The sequence below is a fragment of the Anarrhichthys ocellatus genome, unplaced genomic scaffold (genome assembly GCF_004355925.1).
Source record: "Anarrhichthys ocellatus isolate YVR2014 unplaced genomic scaffold, GSC_Weel_1.0 scaffold146, whole genome shotgun sequence".
Classification (NCBI taxonomy): Eukaryota; Metazoa; Chordata; class Actinopteri; order Perciformes; family Anarhichadidae; genus Anarrhichthys; species Anarrhichthys ocellatus.
Genome location: NW_022280176.1, coordinates 138765 through 161350, shown reverse-complemented (window position 1 = coordinate 161350; position 22586 = coordinate 138765). Strand labels below are relative to the sequence as shown.

The following is a 22586-nucleotide window of genomic DNA, read 5'->3' as shown; positions in this document are numbered from 1 at the left end:
ATAGAGGTGAAGTGACTTTCGGATAAATGTGTAAAGTGCTATTTTGATTTTCACAATTTGTATAGAAACCCTCCATGAGTATTACTTTTATATACATTATTTAATGATGGTGTCATACAATATTGAAAAGATTCAGATTTATTTGAATGTAATTTGCACTTGTACATCTCAATATTGAAGTATTGTTTTATAAAAAAGAAGAACAAACAAACACATGACCCCAGCTTCTCTTAGACTCAGCACCATCTGCAGGCAGGGATGGTGAGAGTTTTGGGTACAGGAATTCACCTAGAGATCTTATGAGTGTATCACATTTAAAACACAACCACAGTGCATCAAACATCGGTTTGTTTTCATTAAAGCCAAACATCAGAACCAAAGGATTACAGTCACAGGAATGAACGCAGAAAAACAGTTCTTGAACAAATGGTCAAGGACATATTCTGTATTAAAAGGGATATTGAAAAGTTCAACTATAAATAAAAAAAACAAGTCATCTACTCACCCACACGAGAGCTAATTCATTCAAGGCAAGCATTTTCATTTTAAGGGGAACGAGTCCTAAAGTGAAAAATACTCCACCGTATTATTACCATCATGTTGTTAGAGGTTGTTCATCAATGTTGTACAGTTAAAAGTGAGAGAGCTCTTTGAATTAAGGCACAAACTTCATGTCACTCAGGACACTCTGCTGTGGCCTCTGTGGGCAGTGAGCTGATGTGCTGCAGCAGCTGGTCGCAGTAAAGACGACTCCGCTGTTGGTCTCTCACTGCCTCCGCCTCCCTTCTCAGAAGTGCCGGGTGGACCGAGCTGCCTTTCTTCAGAATCTCTGGACACACACAAACAGATAAAAAACAAAACAAAGACTCAGGAGAGGAGTCGGCACTCAGGATATGAGATGAAAGAGGACACAGCAGAAATACTCAAAGATCTGCAGAAATATCCTCCATAAAAACTGCAGTAACCAAAGTTTTGACATTAAAAGCACACAAAAAGTATTGATTTCCTCATCTCAACAACCTCATTGGCCAAACTATTCCTTTGAGCCGAATTCTTCAGGGGTCTCCCAGTCCAAGTATGGAAGCTTGTGACCATCAGTTCAAATGAGTTGATGGTCTGATCACACCTGCTCTGATGCCTTTGTTTAAATTATTCTTCCATGTTGCTTTTGACAATGAATCAGGTAAATTTTTCTACATAAAACATGTACCTAGAGGGGAGAAGAGTTTCTCTAAAATTCAAATACTCAGCAAAAATGAAGTTTTTAGTTTCTAACATGGTGCAGGCAGATAAATAATCTCTGGATTTTATGTTTTCTGTAACAAAGTCAAAAAGCAGTTATGACGCCAGCAGATGGCAGTGATGAACTACAATACGCGAACCCCGCAACTCACACCTTATATGTGCAGGTGCCCCTTTCTTCCGCTGGGAGGCAATGATCATCTGGTCAAATCTGTCCCTCTTACTGTTCCCACACCGTCTGCTGGTTTTCAGAGGTATATTGAATTACTTGGAATTGCTGTCAATGGGTAAATGCTTCGGAAACCACAATGCAAAAGTGCTGTTCCAGCGGCGACACGCCATCACTCTGGATGAGTTAGCTCATGTAAACTCATCATCCGATACCCGCCTTTGTTTCTTCAAGGAGATGAAGGGGATTTTTTTTAGCTTTTCTGTATACTGTACTCAGGTACTGTACTGTAAGATAGGATGGAGGTGGGGGTGGTGGGACTTTGAATACAAGGAGAACAATGATGACTTTTGAGAAGTGAGCGTTACACCCGTGCCAACAGTCTGCGTGATTGAGCAGGTAGCAGCCTTGCTGCCAGGACGTCGGGATTATTAGGGTGGAGGACTAGATGAGTGAAAGAAGGAGGGATGAGAGGGAGACAAGGGGAGGGGGGGTGTCCATCATGCTGTCAGGACATGCTGCACAAATCTAGCCACTTCACAGATATGCGTTTGAAATTCAAGAAGCATAAGAATGGGATCAACTATTAAAAGGAACAAAGAAAGATAGAGAGGAAGAAAGAGCGAGAGGAGGAAGGGGAAAGAAAAGAAAGCTTCAAACATAGCCGTGCATGAGAGGGAGGAATGCCTCCACATTTGCGGCGCAGGCGGTTACGGGTGCTGTCAGATACAGACGATCACTCGGCAAGATTTGAGGTCATCTCCTTTCCGAGCTGGCTAGGAATCTACTGCACTTCATGGGGATCACAGGTTGAAGAACACACAATGGCTCATATTTGTATCTTTACACCGTTTGGTTCAGATATCCTGAAACACTCTCTGAGGCTGCACTTCTTTCATTAGTGATGCACTACCAACATCTTCAGACATGAGAACTGTTTAACTCAACAAATAACTTAGGTTCGTCTGGTCAGCTAATTATGTTTACTGAATAACACAATATTCTATATTTTTATCACTGTGAACAAATCCCATGAAAAGACAAAAAAAAAACAAAAAAACACCATGCGTCTCAACACTTTCGGACTTCCCTTGCCGATCTTTGAATCTCAAACCCAAATCAATTTGTTCCCACTGAAAAGGACTTTTTTTTTTTTTTTTAAATAAATGAGTCGCACACATACTGTTTATATTGTTATTAAAAAAAAAAAAGAAAGAAAAGGGGATATAATCTCTTAAAACAACTGTAGTTTTTAGCAAATGTTACTCAAACAGGATTAAATGCATGTTTTTGTTTGACATTTGAGTTTAGTGCTCTGTGAGTATTTACAGCAGCAGGACAGTGTATGTGGGATCAAATGAACAAACTACAGAGCTCATGTTCATCATAATAAAGGAACATGTCACCCAGTGCAATAGTGTGGCACAGAGGAATGAGATCAATCATTGACAGCACGCTAACAGACAATACTTGTTATCAGGATCAATTCAATAATGGTTTTGGTTCTGAAATACAAACAGACTTATCTTTTGCCTAGTATCAGCGTTTGGTGAGTAACTTATTACCAGATCATGAGTTGAACATAAATCATATCCAGCATGAGTTGAGACAACAGAGAAAATCTAAAAAAAAATGGTCCCTTTCATGTTTAAACTGGAACTTACAGAATTACAGCATCGTTTTTTAAAAGTAAATCCCTCAACTACAAGAAACACAGATGTACAGTATGTGGGCCGGTTCATGAGTTGATTTACATGTGTTATTCTGCCTTCTGCAGTCAAGGTTACAGACACTTTGATAACCAATGACATCAACAAATCTTTATTGTCCTTGGAAGGCTTTCAAAAGCTGTCTTGCAGCGCTAGAATTCATGGTATGAGAACTACTGCTGCATCTGTGTGTGAGTGCCTTTGCCTCATTTCTTCTTATGTGAAGCAGTATGATGAAGATGAGAGATCTATGAGACTTCACTGGCAGGGAAGTTAATCAGATATTAGGGCTCACATATTGACCTGTGAAGTGTCTCTCTCATGTGGGTGCTTATCCATATCTGGATCTTGTGTTCCACTCGAGGGCCACCTCCCATTCAGCCCCTCGGGGGCTTGCTTTGGCAGGAGGAATTGCTTGAGCTGCGTTTGGTGATAAATTATGTGGAAAAGAAGGATAAAAAAAAAGTATAGGTGGAATCTTCTGGCAGCAAGCCAGGCAATAATCTAGTGTTTGATAGAGGATACCCCTATTCCCTCTCATCCTTCTGTGAGTGTCTGGAACACAGCAGGCCGGTCTGCAGATCATCACGGCAAAACTCCGCTTCCATCGCCACCAGCTTTACTATCTGTATCAGCTGAATGTGTTATTTTAAGCCATATGCAGCATACTGTATGCACATAACGTTATCTTCACAATCCCTCCTCGTTCTTATCGGCACTAGCATCAAGGACGGTCAACAACGCATTAAAAGGCCAACTAGAAAAAGGTTTGCCGTTTTTGACAAGAGTTATGATTCTGATTAATAGTCAGGAATCATAAAGAGTTCAAGGAAAGGCTTCGGTGCATTCCACACAGAGCAAGTCTTTTCTAAGATCCAGACTACTTATCCATGTTTACACACAGCATTATAGGGCCATGTGCATATCCTCCTGTTAGGCCCTTACCTTTAACTACCGATCAACACTCCCATCCTCAACTCTGAGGGTTTGCAGGTTCAAAACACCCCTTTCTAATCTTACCAAGCACTTTGTCCTGGACTGAGCCGTCGGGGTCATCCAGGTGCAGGAGGAGCTGCTGGAAGAGGAGCTGCAGATGAGCAGCACAGAGCTCAGGGTTGTAGTCTTTGGTTAGGCTGGACAGCCACAGCCCGAGGGCCTGCAGGGCAACGCCGCGCACCTCCTCGCTGCTGTCGTCCAGACGCTTCAGCAGCACTGTGGGGGGCAGACAGACGCACACAGAAACAAATCATTCCAAACTATTTCACTGTTGCGTGGGTTTAGTCTTTATCTTCATTATAATCAATGCCAAATTGAGGATGAATTTTCAAATGTCACATTTCTGTCATCCACAGTTATTTTAAATGTGAACAGACATTATAAATGAAGTAAAATGTGTCCCCATGCAATAATTGTGACATGTGATTTTACAGAATTAAATAAAGTGTACATTTCGGCTGGCAGTGTGACAAAATGTAGTGCATTCATTTCTGTGTGTACGTTCAACACCTACTGGGATAGATCTTGTTGAGGGCCTCTGGGTGTAGACTGGTTCCTATGAGTCGGAGTATGGCTGACAGGGAGCGACAAGCAAACAGTCGGCCCATCTTAGAGTCTTCTTCCAGGGCTGACAACAACCGGGGACTCAGCTTCTCCTCCAGACACAGCAGCTGCACACAGAAAAGGCAGAGACCAGCATTCAAATCTATTAAATGTCGAATAACAAGTTCAATATCCGCCCATACGTGTAGTACAATTCAAACTCACTAAAAGGAGATTAAAGCAGTTTACAAAACGGTGGTTTTGTGTAAAAAAAGTACTATTTCTTTCATGTAGATTTCCATAATAGTGAAAAATGCAAAAAATAAATACATTTAAACTGACTAGAGTGACTGCTTTGAGGCTGCATAATCAGGACCACTCATTTTAATTCCCCCCCTTTCTAAAATGTACTTCCATTTCATTTACAACCCTTATGATGATAACTAAGGGCTGTAAATTAAATAGTAGTACATTTTTTTGAGAACTAGAAAAAACAAGACCGATTAGTGAAAGTGGCGACACGTACCGAGCAAAACTCTTTTCTTCTTTTCAATTTCCAGACTTTTCTTCAATTATTTACATTGATTTATGCAGTTTTTTTGTACCAAAGTGAAATATCACCTGAAGCATGACAGATTCACATCAGGCCTGGATTAGTTTATACAGACGGGGCATGGAGCCCAGCTTCAGAAGTACAGCGTAGACCGATGTTTTCATCACACCAACAGATGAGAAACAGAGGAAATGGACAAACAAGGTGAGGCTGAGCACACAGAATCACAGGCCATAGAGCTAATGGCTAAAACCTCTGTAACGCCGTCTGTTTGCTATCGAAACCGTGCGGGCGAAACAGTAAAAACAGGAGCGATGGAATGAGACAGAAAGAGGCAGGAAAATTTGGCAGAGAACAGATCCGGCATTACACCAGTGACAATCTGAGGGTGCCGAGTGTAACTAGAGCTGCTAATTGTTTTCACAGGGAGTAGTGAGGAAACGGTGTCCTTCAAAATGAAATGCTGTTTGATGTGCCCATGGAAACAACACATAACCTTCTGTTGTTATAAGGACATGTTGTATATTTCAGCTATACTGTAACCTCATTTTGAACCTAAACTTGGAAGGCAACACTGCCCTGTTTAGCCACCACTTTTCCAGATTTTGTATTCTTGTGAGGACGTTTGGGTGCCATTAGATATTAAAAGTTGGATCACACACCTACACCCACGCTCACATTGTCCCCCCCAGCTGTTTGCTTTGCCTTGTAGTTAAAGACGTGTGAATAGAATAAGTGTGTGAGCCGGTTTAAACTGGTCACTCTACAGAAGCAAGGGCAAACACAGCCATATGAGCGTGTGTGTGTGAGCACAAATACTGCAACTGGGCACATGCTCGGACAGGCAGGTGCAAGGGCTTGTCCCGGTGATAGTTCCTCCGTACAACAAGGGCCCAGAACAGGGGAAGGACTGTTCCTTCGGGACAAAGGTATGCGAACCCGTTTGCCCCCACGTACACCTGCTACCTGCCGCGGCCAACTCTTTCAGCCAAGCGGAGCAAGATGGCTGATATATTTTCGTAAATGACCAAGTGGGAGTGTCTATTTTGTTGTGAAATGGACAAAACAGAAAAGTAAATGTCAACTCCTAGTGGATTAAAAGAACGCAGTAACACATCTTTTCCTTTACAGCCGAGTCAATAAAAAGTGTTTCTGCAGATTGGATCAGGAGTACGTACTACTGGAGACCTTTGATATCCTGTGCTCACATCCAATGCTCATCAGTCCTTCTGCACAGGTGGAAATAGATGTAACCCCTGGGGTGTCATATGTGCAGGGCCCCTGCAGCTTTTATGTGTGTGTGTGTATGTACCTGTCCTGGTGTGATGGCCCCTCCATGCAGCAGGGCCAGCAGACAGCTGAGGGCTGAGGTGCGGACGGCAGCAGCAATATGACCTGCCCGCCACACCAGGTTAGGAAGCAAGACGTCACACAGGAACTTCTCCGACTCATCACGGAAATGCCTGGAAGGAGGCGGGGAGTAAAAATATTGAGACAGAAACAGGAGCAGAGAAAGACATCTCTGTTGCTTCATGTAGGAGGCCGATGGCGTTTATATAATTTTAACAACCAGCCAGCAATACTGCCAATTTTGAGAAGTGAATTAGGATGGCGCCTGGTAATGCATCCATCCATTATCTGTAACCGATCATCCTGTTCAGGGTCGCTGGGGGGCTGGAGACAACCATTCACGCTCACATCCACACCTACGGGCAATTTAGAGTCATCAATTAACCAAAGCTGCATGTCTTTGGACTGTGGGAGGAAGCTGGGGAACTCCAAATGAACCCACGCTGCCAAGGGGGGGATGGCTATACTGCAGTCACTTTCCTACACTTGATGTAAGACAGAAGGGGGGGGGAATAGTGGAGGAGAAGCACGAGGTGAGGAGTGCAACAACTGGGTGTCCTCCTTTCCCTTCTCCCTCTCTTTTCCACGCTGGCATAGGCCCTCTGACATCCTGTCACACACTACCACAATCTGCACTGCCCTTTCGCTCCAAACCGGCTCTGGTAGATACCTCTAGCCTCGGACTGTTCAGCTGGTGTCACAACTTTGTCACGACATTAATGTGCTGTAACGGTTCAGTGCCAGTAGGGGGAGACTGTGTGCCACTAATACAGCCAGGACTGTGTACTAATGCACTTGTTCAGTCTCTTCATCTTGAGCAGGTGTTAGAAGCTCATCATGAATGACGCCAGGAGATGGAGAGAGATTTTTCCAAATAGTCTTTACCTTTATCTTGTATGTCTGTGCACACGCACATGCATACACATTTCCAGGAAATTTCATCCGTACACCTCATGGGTCTCTACACATTGGAGCTATCTGCACTTCTGTGTTGGTCACAAAGCAACTGCAGAGCACACAACAACCTCCCTCACAGCTTAACAAGTCAATGAGTTTGTCATCAAGTAGGACTGGGCAGTGATTCAATTATATCGATTATTAGATTTCATCGGAAGTCATTTTATGCATTATGTCTACAAATGTCTTTGTTGTCTTTGATTTAAACTAAATTCCCCATTTAAGTGTTTGACATGGATGAAGAATTTGGTTCCATATATTGCAGAACATCCTCTGATTTCTTTATGGATGATTATGCATACATTTACCACTTCGTCCTATATATAGAGATTGTGGAAAATATCCAACATATTATTGTGATAATGTTACAAAAGTACATTGTCCATTGCTTTCTCAAGTCTTGAAATCTCTCCCATTATGTTGAGGTGAACTCATGTTACATATATATAATTATGTCATCTTATATACATTTTAAGGGAAACCACATGAGACATAAGAGGAATATCTCACCCCAATAGCATTTCTTTCTTGTTTTATGTCTTGAAAGCTGACATTAAGACTTTTGCAGTTCACGCGTGCATTAAAGCACACACTCTTGTCTCCCTTGTAGGGGGCAGATGATTTGTGCCTGCCACATTCAGGGGAAAGAGGGTGAACTTTAATTTCTCACACATCACCTTCTACTTAAATTTCACATTCAGCTTTGTAGTCACAGCACACAAATCCACATGAAACAAAGACATTATGTGTGTGTGTGTGTGTGTGTGTGGGGATGAAAGGAACTTATGAACGTATGTGTAGACGCTTACTTTCCCTTTCTGCTTGCTCTTTAGTGGAGCTGTCATTATGTCATTTTGGTTGCAGAACAAAGAGAAGAGTTTTCTGTATGACTATCATTGCCCTCTTGATGACATATAGCGTGTGTGTGTGTGTGTGTGTGTGTGTGTGTGGGCTACAATCTGCTGAGCAAGCTCAGGGCATAAATTATGAATGGATGGATGGATAAAATGAGTATGAATGGAAATATTATGGCAGACTGCACCGCACAGCCCCATATACAGTAAGTTAAGCATTTGTTTGAAAGCTTTTGAAGGTGTAACATGATTTCTGTCTCCTGATGGTCCTGTGATCACCGGAGATACATGAGGAGGCAGTTAGCAGCACAGGTGGCCCCGCTGGGAGTGGCGAAGAGACAGAGGCTCCTTTTGTCTAAAACTCACTTTATGGATAAAATAATATGATGAGGGCTGAAAGCAAAAGGTCCTATTTCAACGTTTTTGGCAAAGGTGGCAGAATGTTTTGGCTTAAGAACACTTCCTGTTGTTTGTACACATTTTTCACTGACAAGGATATTATTTTGTCTTATGTTCCTTACACTGCTGCCAGGCTCATGCCAAAAGCGATCCCCGTGGACGAGGTTTGTCTTTGTGATCGACAGCAGCAGCTGCTATGCTCGCTGGGACCCGGTGAGGGCCTCAGGTTTAATGCATTCCCTCAGATTAGAGCTTTGAGCCCGGCCTGAAGGCTGGACAGCTGAGGGCTCGGAGGGAACCCTGGAGGGTGAGAGTGGAAGCACAGAGGAAAAACCCCACAAACCAAAGCTTCTCTCTGGGTGCCAGACATCCCTCCTATCGTTCTTCTCTCATTAGTCAAACACTCAACGGTGTTACTGAATCACAGAGGAGCGATTGTGTTCTTTAGGCATGCTCGGGAGTGATTAACTAATATTAGATAGTCTAACCGATACTCCCAAAGAAACCATGTTTACACAAATGGGACTCCTTACAGTCTATGTGGTATTTGTAATGAGGTTCATCATTTTTTTTGTATAATGAACTGTATCACGCCTGATATACACCCCAATCATCATCATCATCATCTACTAAGTCCTAAAGCAGCTGATGAGGTTACACTGTTTTTTTTGTATGTTTCTTATTATGATCCCTAGTGGGTGCGGTACTAATTTGCAGGTTCATGTGAGGTTTATTCTAAAAATATGAGCTGAGCTAATAACGATGACTTGGAAAACTCAGACTAGATGAACACAAACAGCTAAAGTCCAATGTGACATCATGCACAGATGAAATGGCTGAAAAATTCACCTGCAATATAGCTGTTCTGGGTGTCTTTGTTTCACTCTGTGTGTGTGCGTGTGTGTATTGAGACGTTATACTTTGCATAGATTGTGTGCATGTGCCCCTCTCACCCCTGGGAATCCAGTGTGTTGGTTGAATCCAGTAGCAACTTAGCAAGCATTGTGAAGATGCTCATCCTCAACTCTGGGTCTCTGTCCGGTTGAAGGCAGCTGGACAGCAGGGGCATCAACTGGCTCACAAACTCTCCAATCACTGGACCTATCTCACACACACACACACACACACACACACACACACACACACACACACACAATGGGTTTTGAATTGCTGTTATTGCAAGAGCTTTTTTTGGATATATAGATAGAAAGTATGGGGAGAACAACATGCAACAAAGGTCACCAGCCTGAATTTAAGCAGGATTGTAAACACTCATTTTCAGTCCAACCACTAAATACTAAACTTATTGTTAAAAACTTGAGTGTTCCCTTTTTCGGAGCGAAGGCACTTTCATTCACACATTTTTATTCTTTGTCCAGACTCCAGGCCAACTGTCAAATGGTAAACAGGAAAAGGCCCACAAAGACTTGAGACTTGTTGTGTTTAGTACAGACCAGAGGGCTTGTCATTGAGACCTCAATGGACTGGCGAACCAGTGACACAGCGCTTTACGGAACTGAGACATAAAAGGGTCTTTGTGTACGCTTCTAGTACAAACGCTCTCTTACAGGAAAAATAAGAAACTCACAGTGCAAATATTCCAAGTTATACTCATCCCCACACACCCACCAACCGTCTGACTGCATATTTACAGAGCTATATATAGTAATCTGCGTGTAATGAGTGATAACAGTGTCCATGCCTCGTTTGGACTCTGAATTGTTCAGACATGAGAGGAGACAGAGGAAATCCTGAGACTGCCTGAGGGTGGCAACCAATGTTAGGAAGAGATATGGGAAAACAGAGCGACCGACCCATTTTATCTGATGTGAATCAAAGCGCGTGTCATTTAACGAGAGGTGTTAGAGGAGAGGTTGCCACACGCCATCTACGGATATGACAAGGCAGCAATAGGACATTTCACTACACTAATAGAGACACACGCAGACAAACACACCTCAGTATGCTAAGAGAGACTGTCAACATGTATCCTGTCCTTGGGCAAGGCACTAAAACCCAAGCAAAGAGAAGGAGATAGAGGGAGATTGCTCCAGTTTACACACAATGGACCAGACATTCTCACACCATCTGAAGGACAAAAGATTATGAGGAGGATATGAGAGGGCAATAATTATTCCTGTCTCCACGCACACAGATGGAGTGCGCGAGAAGCTGATGAGCAAGCAAAATGACCAATTCTCAGTTGTCAAATTAACTACCGTCAATTGTTCAGCGGAGGGCCGATTTCCCCGAAATATGTGCACATCAAACAAAGCAGCCACACGCTGTCTGTCGGGCTGGCCGTAATGAAGTCCTTGGGTCATGTTAACAGACCAAAGATCAGTAGAAATGAAACCAAGGGAAACTGAGAGCAGCATTCAACAGGCTCAGATAAAACACAGACACACACACACAAAGAGCTTCAAAGTAGCCTTGATCCAGGCTAAGGTCAAGAGCAGGCGTCTGTGGTGCTGTTTGATGTAGTGACCTGCACGGGGATCACTGAGTGGACTTAGAATGGACTGGTCAGTTAGCCGTGGGACTGTGTGTGAGACTCTGTGTGTGTGTGTGTGTGTGTGTGGGAGGGATTAGAGGGGTACCCGGCTGCCCAGTCAATTAGAAAGAGAGAGGAAGGAGGTAGAAAGAGATGGAGATGAAAGTGTGCTACATGGAGGTGCTGATGATGGAGGATTATATGGTAAAGAGGGAGGTAATGTGAAGTCTCAGCACCAAAGACAGGGTCACAGCTTTTTAACCCACTGCACAGACAGACTGACACAGAGACAGACACAGAGACAGACTAACCCCTCCAGACAAGTCTGAGACACAACATCTGACAAGAGGGAGCAACAGGAATTTACAAAAGTCAGAAAGCCAACTGGCGCTAGTGACAGTCTTTTTTTTTTTTATCTGTGCATCAACAACCCTGTTTTTTTTTTTGTTTGACCGTGAGCCTCTTTGCTTGGGTAACAGAAAAAAATGTCTTCCACTGTGTCTTTGAGTGATGGCCATTGATGGGAAACATTTTGTAAAACAACAATGGAACAGCACGCATCCATTGGGGCGCCAAGCAATAAATCATACTAAAACCTGTAATTTATTGCTTGACGCTCCAATGGATGGATGGACCTTTAATACTGAGTCATTTAACAGCCCTCAAATCCATCAAGTGGTGCTGACAATTGCTCCGACCACCATCGACACATACATGTCTAACTTAACTGCCCATGTACGTACCTCTCAGGAGCAGTGTGCGACTATAGGAAAATATGGTTGAGGCTTTTTGCTTCTGCTATGAGTGCAGCAGGTACTAGATCACAAACAATTTCAAGAAACTATCTGGATCCTTTGTACAAGAGAGAATCTGTGCTGCTGCTGCTGCTTTGACAGCTGCTGGTTTTGATGTGCTGCCTCGATGATGGATCATGTACGAACAGGAAAACAGCTTGACGCTTAAAATACGATGTAACACGCGTCTGAACAAGTTAAGGAAAGAATGGCTTCACAAACTACACGACGCAGTAATGATTAATAAAACATGATCTGGATTATATAGCCTCGTCAAAGTGTTGAGATGGACTCAAAGAGCATGTAAAGACTGATGACTGACATAGTGATTTTCCCATCATTAACAAGTAATTTGACAGACCAAATTCTCAGAACCGTACTACATATGTTTGACCATCATTGTGTCTTTATATGTGCAAATTTCAGCACCTGCTGTATAATTTGGTAATGTCTTCAGGCTTCACTTCTCACCTGCTTGTATGACTGTGATATGCAGTTGAAGTCTCTGTGGGGAGTAACTGGACCAGGTGTTGACAGAGCCAGATAGCCAATCCAACAGCTGGCCCATATGTTGTCTATAAAGCTCCATCGCCGAGTCCAGGCCCTGCACCTTACTCAAGAGCTGTACACTCTCCAAGGCCTGCAGGAGAGAATGATAGGTGGAGCAAAATTATGTCAACACATTGTTTAACTTGTATTCTTTACATAAAATCATATGACAAAAGAGACAGAGAAGATTGGGTGGGAGAAAGGTGAAATGAAGAGTTGATGAGGAAAAAGTGATAACGGAGCAGTGGGTATTGTGTTCAAGTTCAACAATTACAGCTGCTTTTTTTTGTAATTTCAGGAATTCTTCGGGTCACGCTCACACGAGAGGCGCAACACTATCATGTGAAACCATGGGAAGAACAACACTGCAGACACGACAAGGTCTCACACATAAAACCACTTTAAAACAAAAACCCAGACAGATACACAGGATGTCACAAAGGCACAGGAACCGACAGAAACACACACACACACACACACACACACACACACACACGTAAATAATTAGCTAACTTCAGGTCAGGGGAACTGACCTTTAGGGGACTTCATAGTCCCCTTCATAGTCCCTCAGGGATCGACAGGGACAGAGACAATGTCTGAGTCACGGATCGGCCCCTTCCGAAGAGAGCTAGACAACCCTGAGCTGTCCACTGATGGGAAAGACGTGCCCCTTTTCTGGGAAAACAAGTTCCGCTTTTTCTCTGGGTCCGGGAATGCCCAAGGCCATTCTCACCCTCCCTCTCTTTTTCTTAATCCATTCCTTCTCATCTCTTCTCCAACATTGCTCCCTGTCCGAACATACACACTGATGCAGACGGACATAAACACACACTCACACTGGTGGCCCGTGTGGTGTCTGGTAAGCATCGCTGCCAATCCCTTCCCGCTCTCCGCTCCCTGTCATTAGCCTCCTTCGGCGACTAGCCGCTATGCGATGCGCTGGCCTCGGATACCGTTGGCTTCACTTGTCACTGTTCCTGTTTGTCCCTTTGCATTTAGAGGCTGACCACAACGTGCAAGCTTGTTACTTTTATATTGCGTGGCTGCTGTGGCCTGAGGAGGCGTTATGGAGCCACAAATGGGGACAGGGCCGATGACACACACCTGCTAAGAAACACAACTCACCTCTCCCTCCACACTTCTCTCCATCTGTTTTTCTCATCTATTTCTGTCTTTTTCTCCACCTTTCACCCGCCTCCTTTCACCCAGCACTGGATTTAAAGTTGCTCTCCAAAGGTGCAATTTCAGCTCCCCTGACTAAGTGGGTAATCATACAGTTGGCCATGCCCACTTTGAACTCATACAAATGCTGACATTCCTCAAATAGCTCTCCTGCTTCATAAAACCTACTTACCTTTCTAATAAAAAAAAGGATAGAAAACATAAATTTAAGGGGTAAAAAAAGGTGCCATTTCAAAGTAGAATTAAAGAATTACTCGGGTGAGGTGATATGTTGGATATGTGGAACAAAGTGATGTTCGAGCTGCAGAGAAGAAGTATCTGGGATTACATCTGCCAACTGTTTTCTCACCTTCTCGCTGAGATGTGGCTCAGTGGAGAGACTCTGGACAGTGACCAACACCTGCAGCAGCTGCAGGCTGACTGAGCGGTGGTCCGACTCACACAGACGCAGCAGCACATCCACGCAGGCCAACAACTGCTCCAAGTACACGACCTGGAAAATAGGGAGATACGTTATAAGATTGTCTTGTCTGGCTTTTAACAGATGTGAGAAGTATTTGCCTTGAATGTTCAGCCCGTCTATCAATGAACCCCAACGCACTTCAATCCTCACGATCTCCTTTTTCACAGAGTGAGAACTTTCCATCTCCAGACGTGTGTGTGTGTGTGTGTGAGAGATTGCTGTCACTTGTCAGCCAGTGTTGTGCTGAGCTCATGTTTAGACAAAGACCTGCGGCTCAGGCTAATTTCTATGCCATCACTGGGATCATGGCCTCTTTTCCTGTTTTCTCACAGCCTGTCATTAGGGCTGGATGAGAGGGGAGGGTGGTTTGAGGGGGATATGGAAGGTAAGGTAAGTGTGTGCGAGTGAGAGAGAGAGAGAGCGCGAGTGTGTGTGTGTTTTTTGTATATGGAGAGTTGAGAGCCGGTTAAGCGCCCTCCAGGTGTTTACCTTGGTCTGGTGATGAGGAGTACGGTGGTGAGGGGGACTGAAGTGTGTGTGAGGAAGAAATACCCAATGCAACCTCCACATATGCTCCATCGCTCAATACACACACCCCGACAAATACCACAGCTCGATCACCAGGGGGCACACTATCTTTTCACAAATTTGAGTAGCTATTGTACGGCACAGCTTGGCATTAATGTGGAAGGAAAACAAGTGTTGAGCCAAGTAAAGATGGTCAGCGCGTTAAAAAAAGGCAGGACTTTTGAGTGCTGAAAGAGGGCTCAGGGACTTCCAGTCTGCAAAGGTAAATGTGCAAATGTTTTCATTTTGCAATAGTGTGTTTGAGCACACATTGGAAAAAGCTTGTTATGCCTATCTTAAGTCCAGGGTGTCAGTTATGTGCGCAAACACATTTTCCTGAGGCTAAACTAAACTTCCATGTAGCCCTGAACAACCTTGACTTGCAGCAGCGACTTGAGTGCACTGTGCACTCCTGTTTGAATGTGTTCACGCAGTCATTGATGGGGGAAATCCCTGCCTATGGGTCAAGCAATTCACTGGCACATAAACACATGAGGAGTTCCAGGGAGGCAGTAGTGGAAATAACGTGGAAACAGTGGCAGACACACACACACACACACATTAGTGTTCACATACACGGACACCTATATTATACATGTGCAGAAAACAACCATTAGGGCTGACTGGCTGAGAGAGAGAGAGAGAGTGAGAGAGAGAGAGAGAAAGAGGGAGAGCGGAAAAAGTGGTGCGGCGTAATGATAAGGTGGACACCTGGAGCCAGGCGCGATACACCTGGTTTCATTGGCCTCGGCACGCTCCAGGGGCCTCGTTACGCAGTGTGTGCGCGCATCTGTCCACCACTGGATACATTAACTACACACATACACTTGACTCCACTTTAAGGAGCCATACCAGAAGAAGGATTCCTATCCAGTGGGGAGCCCCCCACCCCCCCACAGCTATTGATGTTGCTACAGCAACAGGAAAACAAACACTGGCGGTGCATGGGATGTCGACCCCTTGTAGTCAGGTAAAGTTTGCTATGCTGCCTTTCTTCTCCTCGTCTGTCATTCCGTGGAGAAGGGGGCAGTATGCAGCTGTCATTCGTGACAAAGGGCAGGCATGCAGGAGACACGCTGATGTATGGCAGCATGCATGTTTTCAGCAGAAAACTGGTCGTTTGTGACACCAGTGCAGAAGTTTCTCTGTGTACAGACAAGGGGAAAAGACACATAGCCTACTGTTCTCCCTGCGCTCCTACGGACCTGTTCCTATAGGCTACTGTAGGTCAGGCACTTTTTTACAAAGCTACAACAAAACAGCATATTTACTGTTAACAAGCTTGGTTGTGAACATGCCTTCTAATCCACTGTCAGGCCCCTTCTTTATGCCGTTATTCCTCTCTCTTGGCTCGATCTTTACCAATTTACTCCAGCCCTGCAGATAATGTGATGCCCTCGTCACCATGGCAAACCACAACACAGCGACACTCAGCTGTGTAAGTTGTGTGTGTGTGATGGTGGGGATTTGTTAATCCTCTGTGGAAAACCCTTTAAAAAAAAAAAAAAAAACCCTGCATGTTGCATAAGCAAATGCCATCATATATCTAACTACAGAGGGTACCTCAGAACATGGTGGCTTCTCTAACCACTGACTCGCTTTTCATTTTCCCTCAAACCCTTTGACATCATCTGAAATTTATGACCAGTACTTCTATTTTTCACCGAGCATCTGTCATGTATTTTTATAAGCAGTCTTTTTCTTCTTCTGAAATAAAGAAAAGAAAACAGGGACTTGAAAGAGCCGGCGAGGTTAAGTCGCACAGAAGCATCGTAGATCAGTTTCAAATCTTCATCTTGTTCCCCAAACTCCCCACGGAGCCCTGCAAGTTCCCCCTGCCTCTGTTCACTTTGAAGATTATTTATATTTCTTTTTTTTCCAACAGGCCTCATTTTTGTCCAAGTAAAACTTTCATTGTTTGTGTGTATACAGGTAATTAAACCGTTACCATATACTGGTAAATCATGAAGGATCTAAGGGCTAACAAACTATTTGGATTGAGCAACTGTTATTTAAGGGAGTGCACACTATTCTGGGTCAGCCTTTCAGCACAGGGAGAAAGAGGGAGAGAGGGATGCAGGTGCTCCTGTCTCCAGTGGTGTTATTTACAGCTACACAGTGATCTGGCACTGCTCCCTGCGATGAACCCTGCCTGTTGTCAAAGAATGTTGCAGGTGCTTTGTCTGGGTTAGCTCTTGAATCCCAACGCTTCATGCTTTGCTGTCAAAAAACAGAGACAGACAGGAGGACAGAGGGAGATAGATGGCGAATCAGAGAGAGGGGCAGCAGAGGTCTCCCTCCATCTGTGTAAAAACGTGTGACCGTCCCGTCCTGTTAGTTTTCTCTCTGGTTGACCCCGCCGGATAGCAACGAGGGGGTCAACTTCCCTGCCATTTATCACCGGCCTTGACCAGGCTGGGCTTTGAAATTTCAGAGATTCTTTTAATGATTTGGATGAACCACAGTCGGTGCGGAGACCTTGCACATGGCTATAAAAGAAAACAAAGGCTATGCACTGCCTGCAAAGCTGCACTGGGGTCAGAGCAGCTTTGCAGGGGGTCACGTGAAATTAGTAGATTTTTGTTATCATTATCCCAGGGAGGAAATTCTTGCAGGCCTGACAGGGAGGGGATGGGGGGGTAGGGTCATGGGTAAAGGTGAGTCACTAGTGCGGCAGGATCAGAAAATAGCTTCTGCCAGACAACTGTTGTTTTGATTCTGAAAGGGAAACATATTTAGCACAAGAGAAAAGGAAGCGGGGAAGAGTCTGCTCTGGACCTGATGGTATTTTTCCACTGGCAGACTGTTGCAGAGACAAAAAAACATTTAAAAAAAACATTTTTAATCACTGCTGCCATGTAAAAAAAAAAAAAAATAAGTTGTGGGAGCACATTTCACAGATGCGTGTGAGCAGAGTCGTTTTGATCAGAGACATGTAATATTAGATTAGATAAACACCATGTGTGGCCAGCCTGTCACTTTAGCAGGGTTAGCATTTTAGTAAATTACTCAGCAGTGGACCCGCTGAACTCAAAGTGTACAGTAGTGCTATTGAAAACTTTCAAGCCCTTTCAAGAGATGTGGCATCTTATCAGGAAACCTATTTCTATAAGGGACAAATGGGGCAAGAAATATACAGCATGACTCACTGTCAAAAATAAGAGTGTTAAAGTACACCGGGAGAGGAGAAGATGACCTTCTATGACACCACCAAGATCCCCTAACAAGACTGGAAAAGAAAAACAGCTGATGCTCAAGACATGCAACGCAGTTCACAGCAAAGAGGAGTCATTCTCAGGTGAATAAGTAAAAAAACAGGTCACCCACAACCAACCCCTCTGCTGACCTGGTGATATTCCTGGCAGACGTCGGGCTGGGACAGTGTGTTGGCAATCTTTTCGAGATGTGGTTTAAGGAGGGTTTGGGAGCAGCCTCCCAGCACCGCAGCCAGCACCATGAGGGGGGCCCAGGGGTGAGAGGAAGAGCAGGGGGCTGTCACTTGATCCAGAAGCAGCTTGAGGAAGACGACAGGAGGGACAAAGGTCCCCAAGAGTTTAGCAGCTGCCAGGCACTAGATGTTGGTACAGAGAGAGAGGGAGATAGAGAGAGAGGGGAAGAGAGCGAAGAGAGACACATGAGGGAGTGTAAAGGAAGATGAGAACCACAGGAAGTCCTTTTTTGATCCGCCACACATCAAAGATCTGCAGAATCCTCCGATGTAAACAGGTGCATCCCAAGTCCTTGAGCCCTGCTCGGCCCGGTCTAAAGCTCAACAGATGTGTCCTGAAATCCTTCCGTCTGGTAATAACGATTATCAGCAATAAGCATTATGAAATGCCACACCTGATCCAAAAAAAGGGAAATACAGTGTGAAGTATAACAGTCTGCTGATCAGATGACTAGCTCTCTGGGACTCACATTGCTGACCACGTCCCTCTCTGTGTCCTTGCAGGCCGTGTAGAGGGTGGCCAGGAGGGGCTGCAGATGCTGGGTGCTGTGGTCCTCGGCGTGAAGCAGCAGCACAGAGAGCAGTTGAGAGGTCCTGACCCGCGTGGGCACCAGCCAGTCGGTTATGTCGTGGGTAATGGCCGGCACCAGCCGACCCAGGTTTCTCACCACAAGCTCTCTGCAGCCCAGCCCTGGACGCTCTACTGGAGGAGAAAATGAAGAACATTCACCTTTTCATATTCCCCTCTCCTAATGTTAGAGATCAGTATTCGAAGAGGTCATTTCCTCTCAGGCTGCCTACATCTCCTTCAGTTAGTGAAGAATTTTACTTTGAACAAACTCCCTGAGATGGGCAAGTTGTTGATTCTCAATAAAGGTTTCTGAATGACATATATACATATAGCCAGCAAGAAGCTAGCACCTTCTTCATGACAGCTCACTGCAACATCTTTTCTGGCTCCATGACATCGTTAGTGTGTGGTCTATGTGTCTTTTATGAGTGTTCGGATAGTTTACTACAATATAGATTACAAGATCTAAGAACCCATAACTTTTTACGATTAAGATTTCCCCACAAGGGACTTGTCCGAGCAAGTGAAAGACATTCTCAAATAGCCCTCTACATTTGAAATACAACAACTCTCGTTCTTTCTCTGTCCCACCTAATTCTCCTTCTCCCATAGGCTCACTAATGAGAGAGGAAGAGAGGACTAAAGGAAGACCGATATAAATCAGATAAACACACCAAGACAAGACAAAACAAGCCCCTTTTTGGTTGTCTCTCACTGTCTGACAGTGACCTCTTCACACTGGGAGGCCCGGTAGATTTATGATGGCAAGACAGAGAAAGACAAAGAGGAAAAGAGAGCCTCTTCCTTCCCCATCCCCAGGCAGAGCCCGTACTCATCCACACTGTCACATGTGTAACTGTGGGACACATATTAGATCTTTAACTAAGATGCAAAGCCAAAGAAACTGTACCCCTGACTGACACACACACACACACACACACACACACACACACACACACACACACACACACACACACACACACACACACACACACACTTTGACACTTATTCCCGGCCCCGGGGCAGATACCGGTGCCTGCCGTGAAAACTAAGATGTCCTGGGCAACATTATTTTTACTGTAGGTTATAAATTTGGACAGCGGTAATAAAGAGAGATGATTTAATGCAGCAAAATGTGCAGAGATTACTTTTACATTCCCAATGTACTCTTGCATTTGGCTGGTGTTTCGGGAATATAGTATATAGCTGAGACCAGTGAAGCCAATGCACCAGCAGGAAACATTGCTCTACTCTGTAACACTGGATTTCAGACACCATTCCTTAGAGTTCACCTAAATCAATCCTTTAATAAGATAAGCCAGTAAGATAATCTTAAAGGATGTACAGAAGTCTGAGTCGATGGCCTGAGCTTTACCTGGATCCCAAGGATTTCCTTGCAAAGTTTATTTCACTTGGAAAACATCGGGTCTGTCTAGACAGTCAAGTCCTTCTATCACCGGGTTTCAACATTTGGTTTCTTACTCTCTGCTTTGTTGAAAAATAGTAACAATGGATGCTAATAAGAGCTTTGGGTGGGCAGTAGTAATAGTCTCTCTCAATGCTACCATCCAATCCTGTACTCACTAGGCTCTACTACAGGGATGTATGAGTGTTTCATAGCTGCAGATGTTGCCAGGAGCAAAGCCACTCTTCTTCAAACTTTAAACATGCAACAAAAAAAAAAAAAACTATGACTCCAAAGGTTATTCTCTTTAAACCTATGCATCTTACGATCAGCTAGTTATACGCAAATTAAATGGGACAATGAAGATGATTGATGCCAGCAACTCCCACAATATATTAATAAGCCTTTTCTTTGCAATCATGCCGACAGTGACTGACCTCCCGGTGGGTAGAAGGGAGGTGGGGTGAGGAGAAAGTCCATCTTATCCTTGATTTCGTCCTCATTCTCTTTCTCCCACTGGGCTCCTACCTGCTTCCATAAATCAGCTGACAGAAGTCTGCAGGAGGGGATGTGGAAACATATTGTCCCAAAATATAAGTATACAAACCAGAAGAATAGATGGCATTTAACAGATTGTGTCACATTGTATTATAAAGCAAAGAATAAAATATCACAATGTCCACTTTTACCTTATTTCTGGGATGTCATCATCGATACCGGTCAGCAGGAGTGGGATGAGTTTGTGGAAATAAGAGTATCTGTCTCTCAGGTGAAGTAGCCAATCACCAACAACCACTGTCACAGCTTTTCTTACCTGGAACCAAAGAGAGAACCATAGAGAAAGCAGAATTGAGCAAAAATAAGTTATTTAGCAGTACACATAATGTCACACAGAGGCACTTCTAACATTGATTAGTTGTTGTAAACTTTAAACCTGCGGTGAGTCGTCAAACAGTCTCTGTGCCAGGTGGGAGAGCACGTCATCCATGTTTTTCCCAGTGCCGTGCTGAATGACAGCCCCGGTGGCTTCAACGGCAGACACTCGTACCCGGGAGTGTTGATGAGAAATCGTCTGCATCAGAGGCTTAACAAGACTCTCAGCCTGCATGTGAAAGTGCTCTAAAACAGAAACAGATTAAATGAATACCACACCATTCAATTCAGTTACTATCAAGCTGATTGATGGGATATAAATAATGAGATGCGAGTCCATCTAAGGGGTTGCAAGACTCTTTCTTAAAATGATGCATTACTGAAAAAAAAAATCTTATGTTTTCAGGCATCTAGAAATGATTCAGCTGAAATAAGGGAGCAGAAAATGGTTGACTTGTCATAAATCAAGACATTTAGAAGTAGTGACAGTTGGTCAAAGGGTTGATTGCTGACAAACCGCTACACCAAATGACTAATCAAAAACACAACTGACAGATTAATCGATAATAGTATTTGCAGGGATATTTGAGACAAGTGATGGAAGTAAAACACTGAAACTTTTGTAACATTGAAGAGAAGCAATTCTAGTGTTTCAGTCGAAGTCACTAACGTGTGCATGCCTCGAAACCATGGGAACAGACTATCAACAACAACAAAAAAACCTTTCCACTAACCTGGCACACACTTTGCAAAGTGTATGGTGCATTTGCAGCTTTCTCTTCGGACATCTGGGAAAGGGTCCACGATGGTTATCCGCAGTATGTTGATCACTTCGGTGAGATACGGCGCTAAATGCTTCCCGCACACCTCCACCATCAGTGTCAACAACTCCACGGCCGACAGCCGAAGCTCCTCCGCCGGCTCCGGGATCTCTTTCTCCCCGAGCCTCTGAGCCAGACAGGGCATGAGATACGGCAGCGACTCCTCCGGTTTTGGGACACAACGAATGAACTCTGTTATCATGGTTATCGCGGTTTCTCTGCATCTTTCCATCGGGTCTGACAGACATTTGAGGAGAGGCTTGAGGAGGGCAGAGAAAACCTCTTGTAGGACGCTGCTGGGATGTCCTTTGTCTACAGTCTCTCTCTTGATTAGCTCAAGAGCTCTCTTTCTGGTCGCCTTGTTGTCTTCGTTTAGACAGTTTAAATGTCTGGCGAGTCCTCTCAAAACTTCAGAGGCAGCATGTTCGTCTCCAGCCGCCATCGCTGCCATCTTGACTGTCGTTATGACAACCCGGAAGCTGCGCGACAAACAAACGGCTACTTTACGGTAGCTTCCGATTCAAAATCTCAAACTTTATTTACATACACAACCTTTTTCTCTTGCATCAAGCTCTCTCCTCTATGTTCCTGTTTGTATTAACAAAACTAAATAAGGCGGTGTCACGACCCTAAACACACTTAATTCA

General features: G+C 44.2%; 1 protein-coding gene across 2 annotated transcripts; it reads right to left on the bottom strand.

Moving 5' to 3' along the window:
• Positions 1-87: 87 nt before the first annotated feature.
• On the bottom strand, positions 88-22395 carry dnaaf5 (dynein axonemal assembly factor 5). 2 transcript variants are annotated; one of them, XM_031877756.1, is made up of 13 exons: positions 21853-22395; positions 21180-21364; positions 20935-21059; positions 20683-20801; positions 18740-18972; positions 18168-18392; positions 14141-14284; positions 12532-12700; positions 9726-9873; positions 6525-6675; positions 4631-4787; positions 4141-4332; positions 88-829 (listed from the first exon to the last, which is right to left on the bottom strand). In XM_031877756.1, exons 1-13 carry the CDS (start codon positions 22388-22390, stop codon positions 675-677), a joined length of 2541 nt encoding a protein of 846 aa, XP_031733616.1. In that variant the 5' UTR covers positions 22391-22395; the 3' UTR covers positions 88-674. The 2 variants fall into 2 exon arrangements, with proteins under 2 accessions (XP_031733616.1, XP_031733618.1); XM_031877758.1 differs by having other exon boundaries at positions 18740-18969.
• Between the last annotated feature and the right edge of the window lie 191 nt (positions 22396-22586).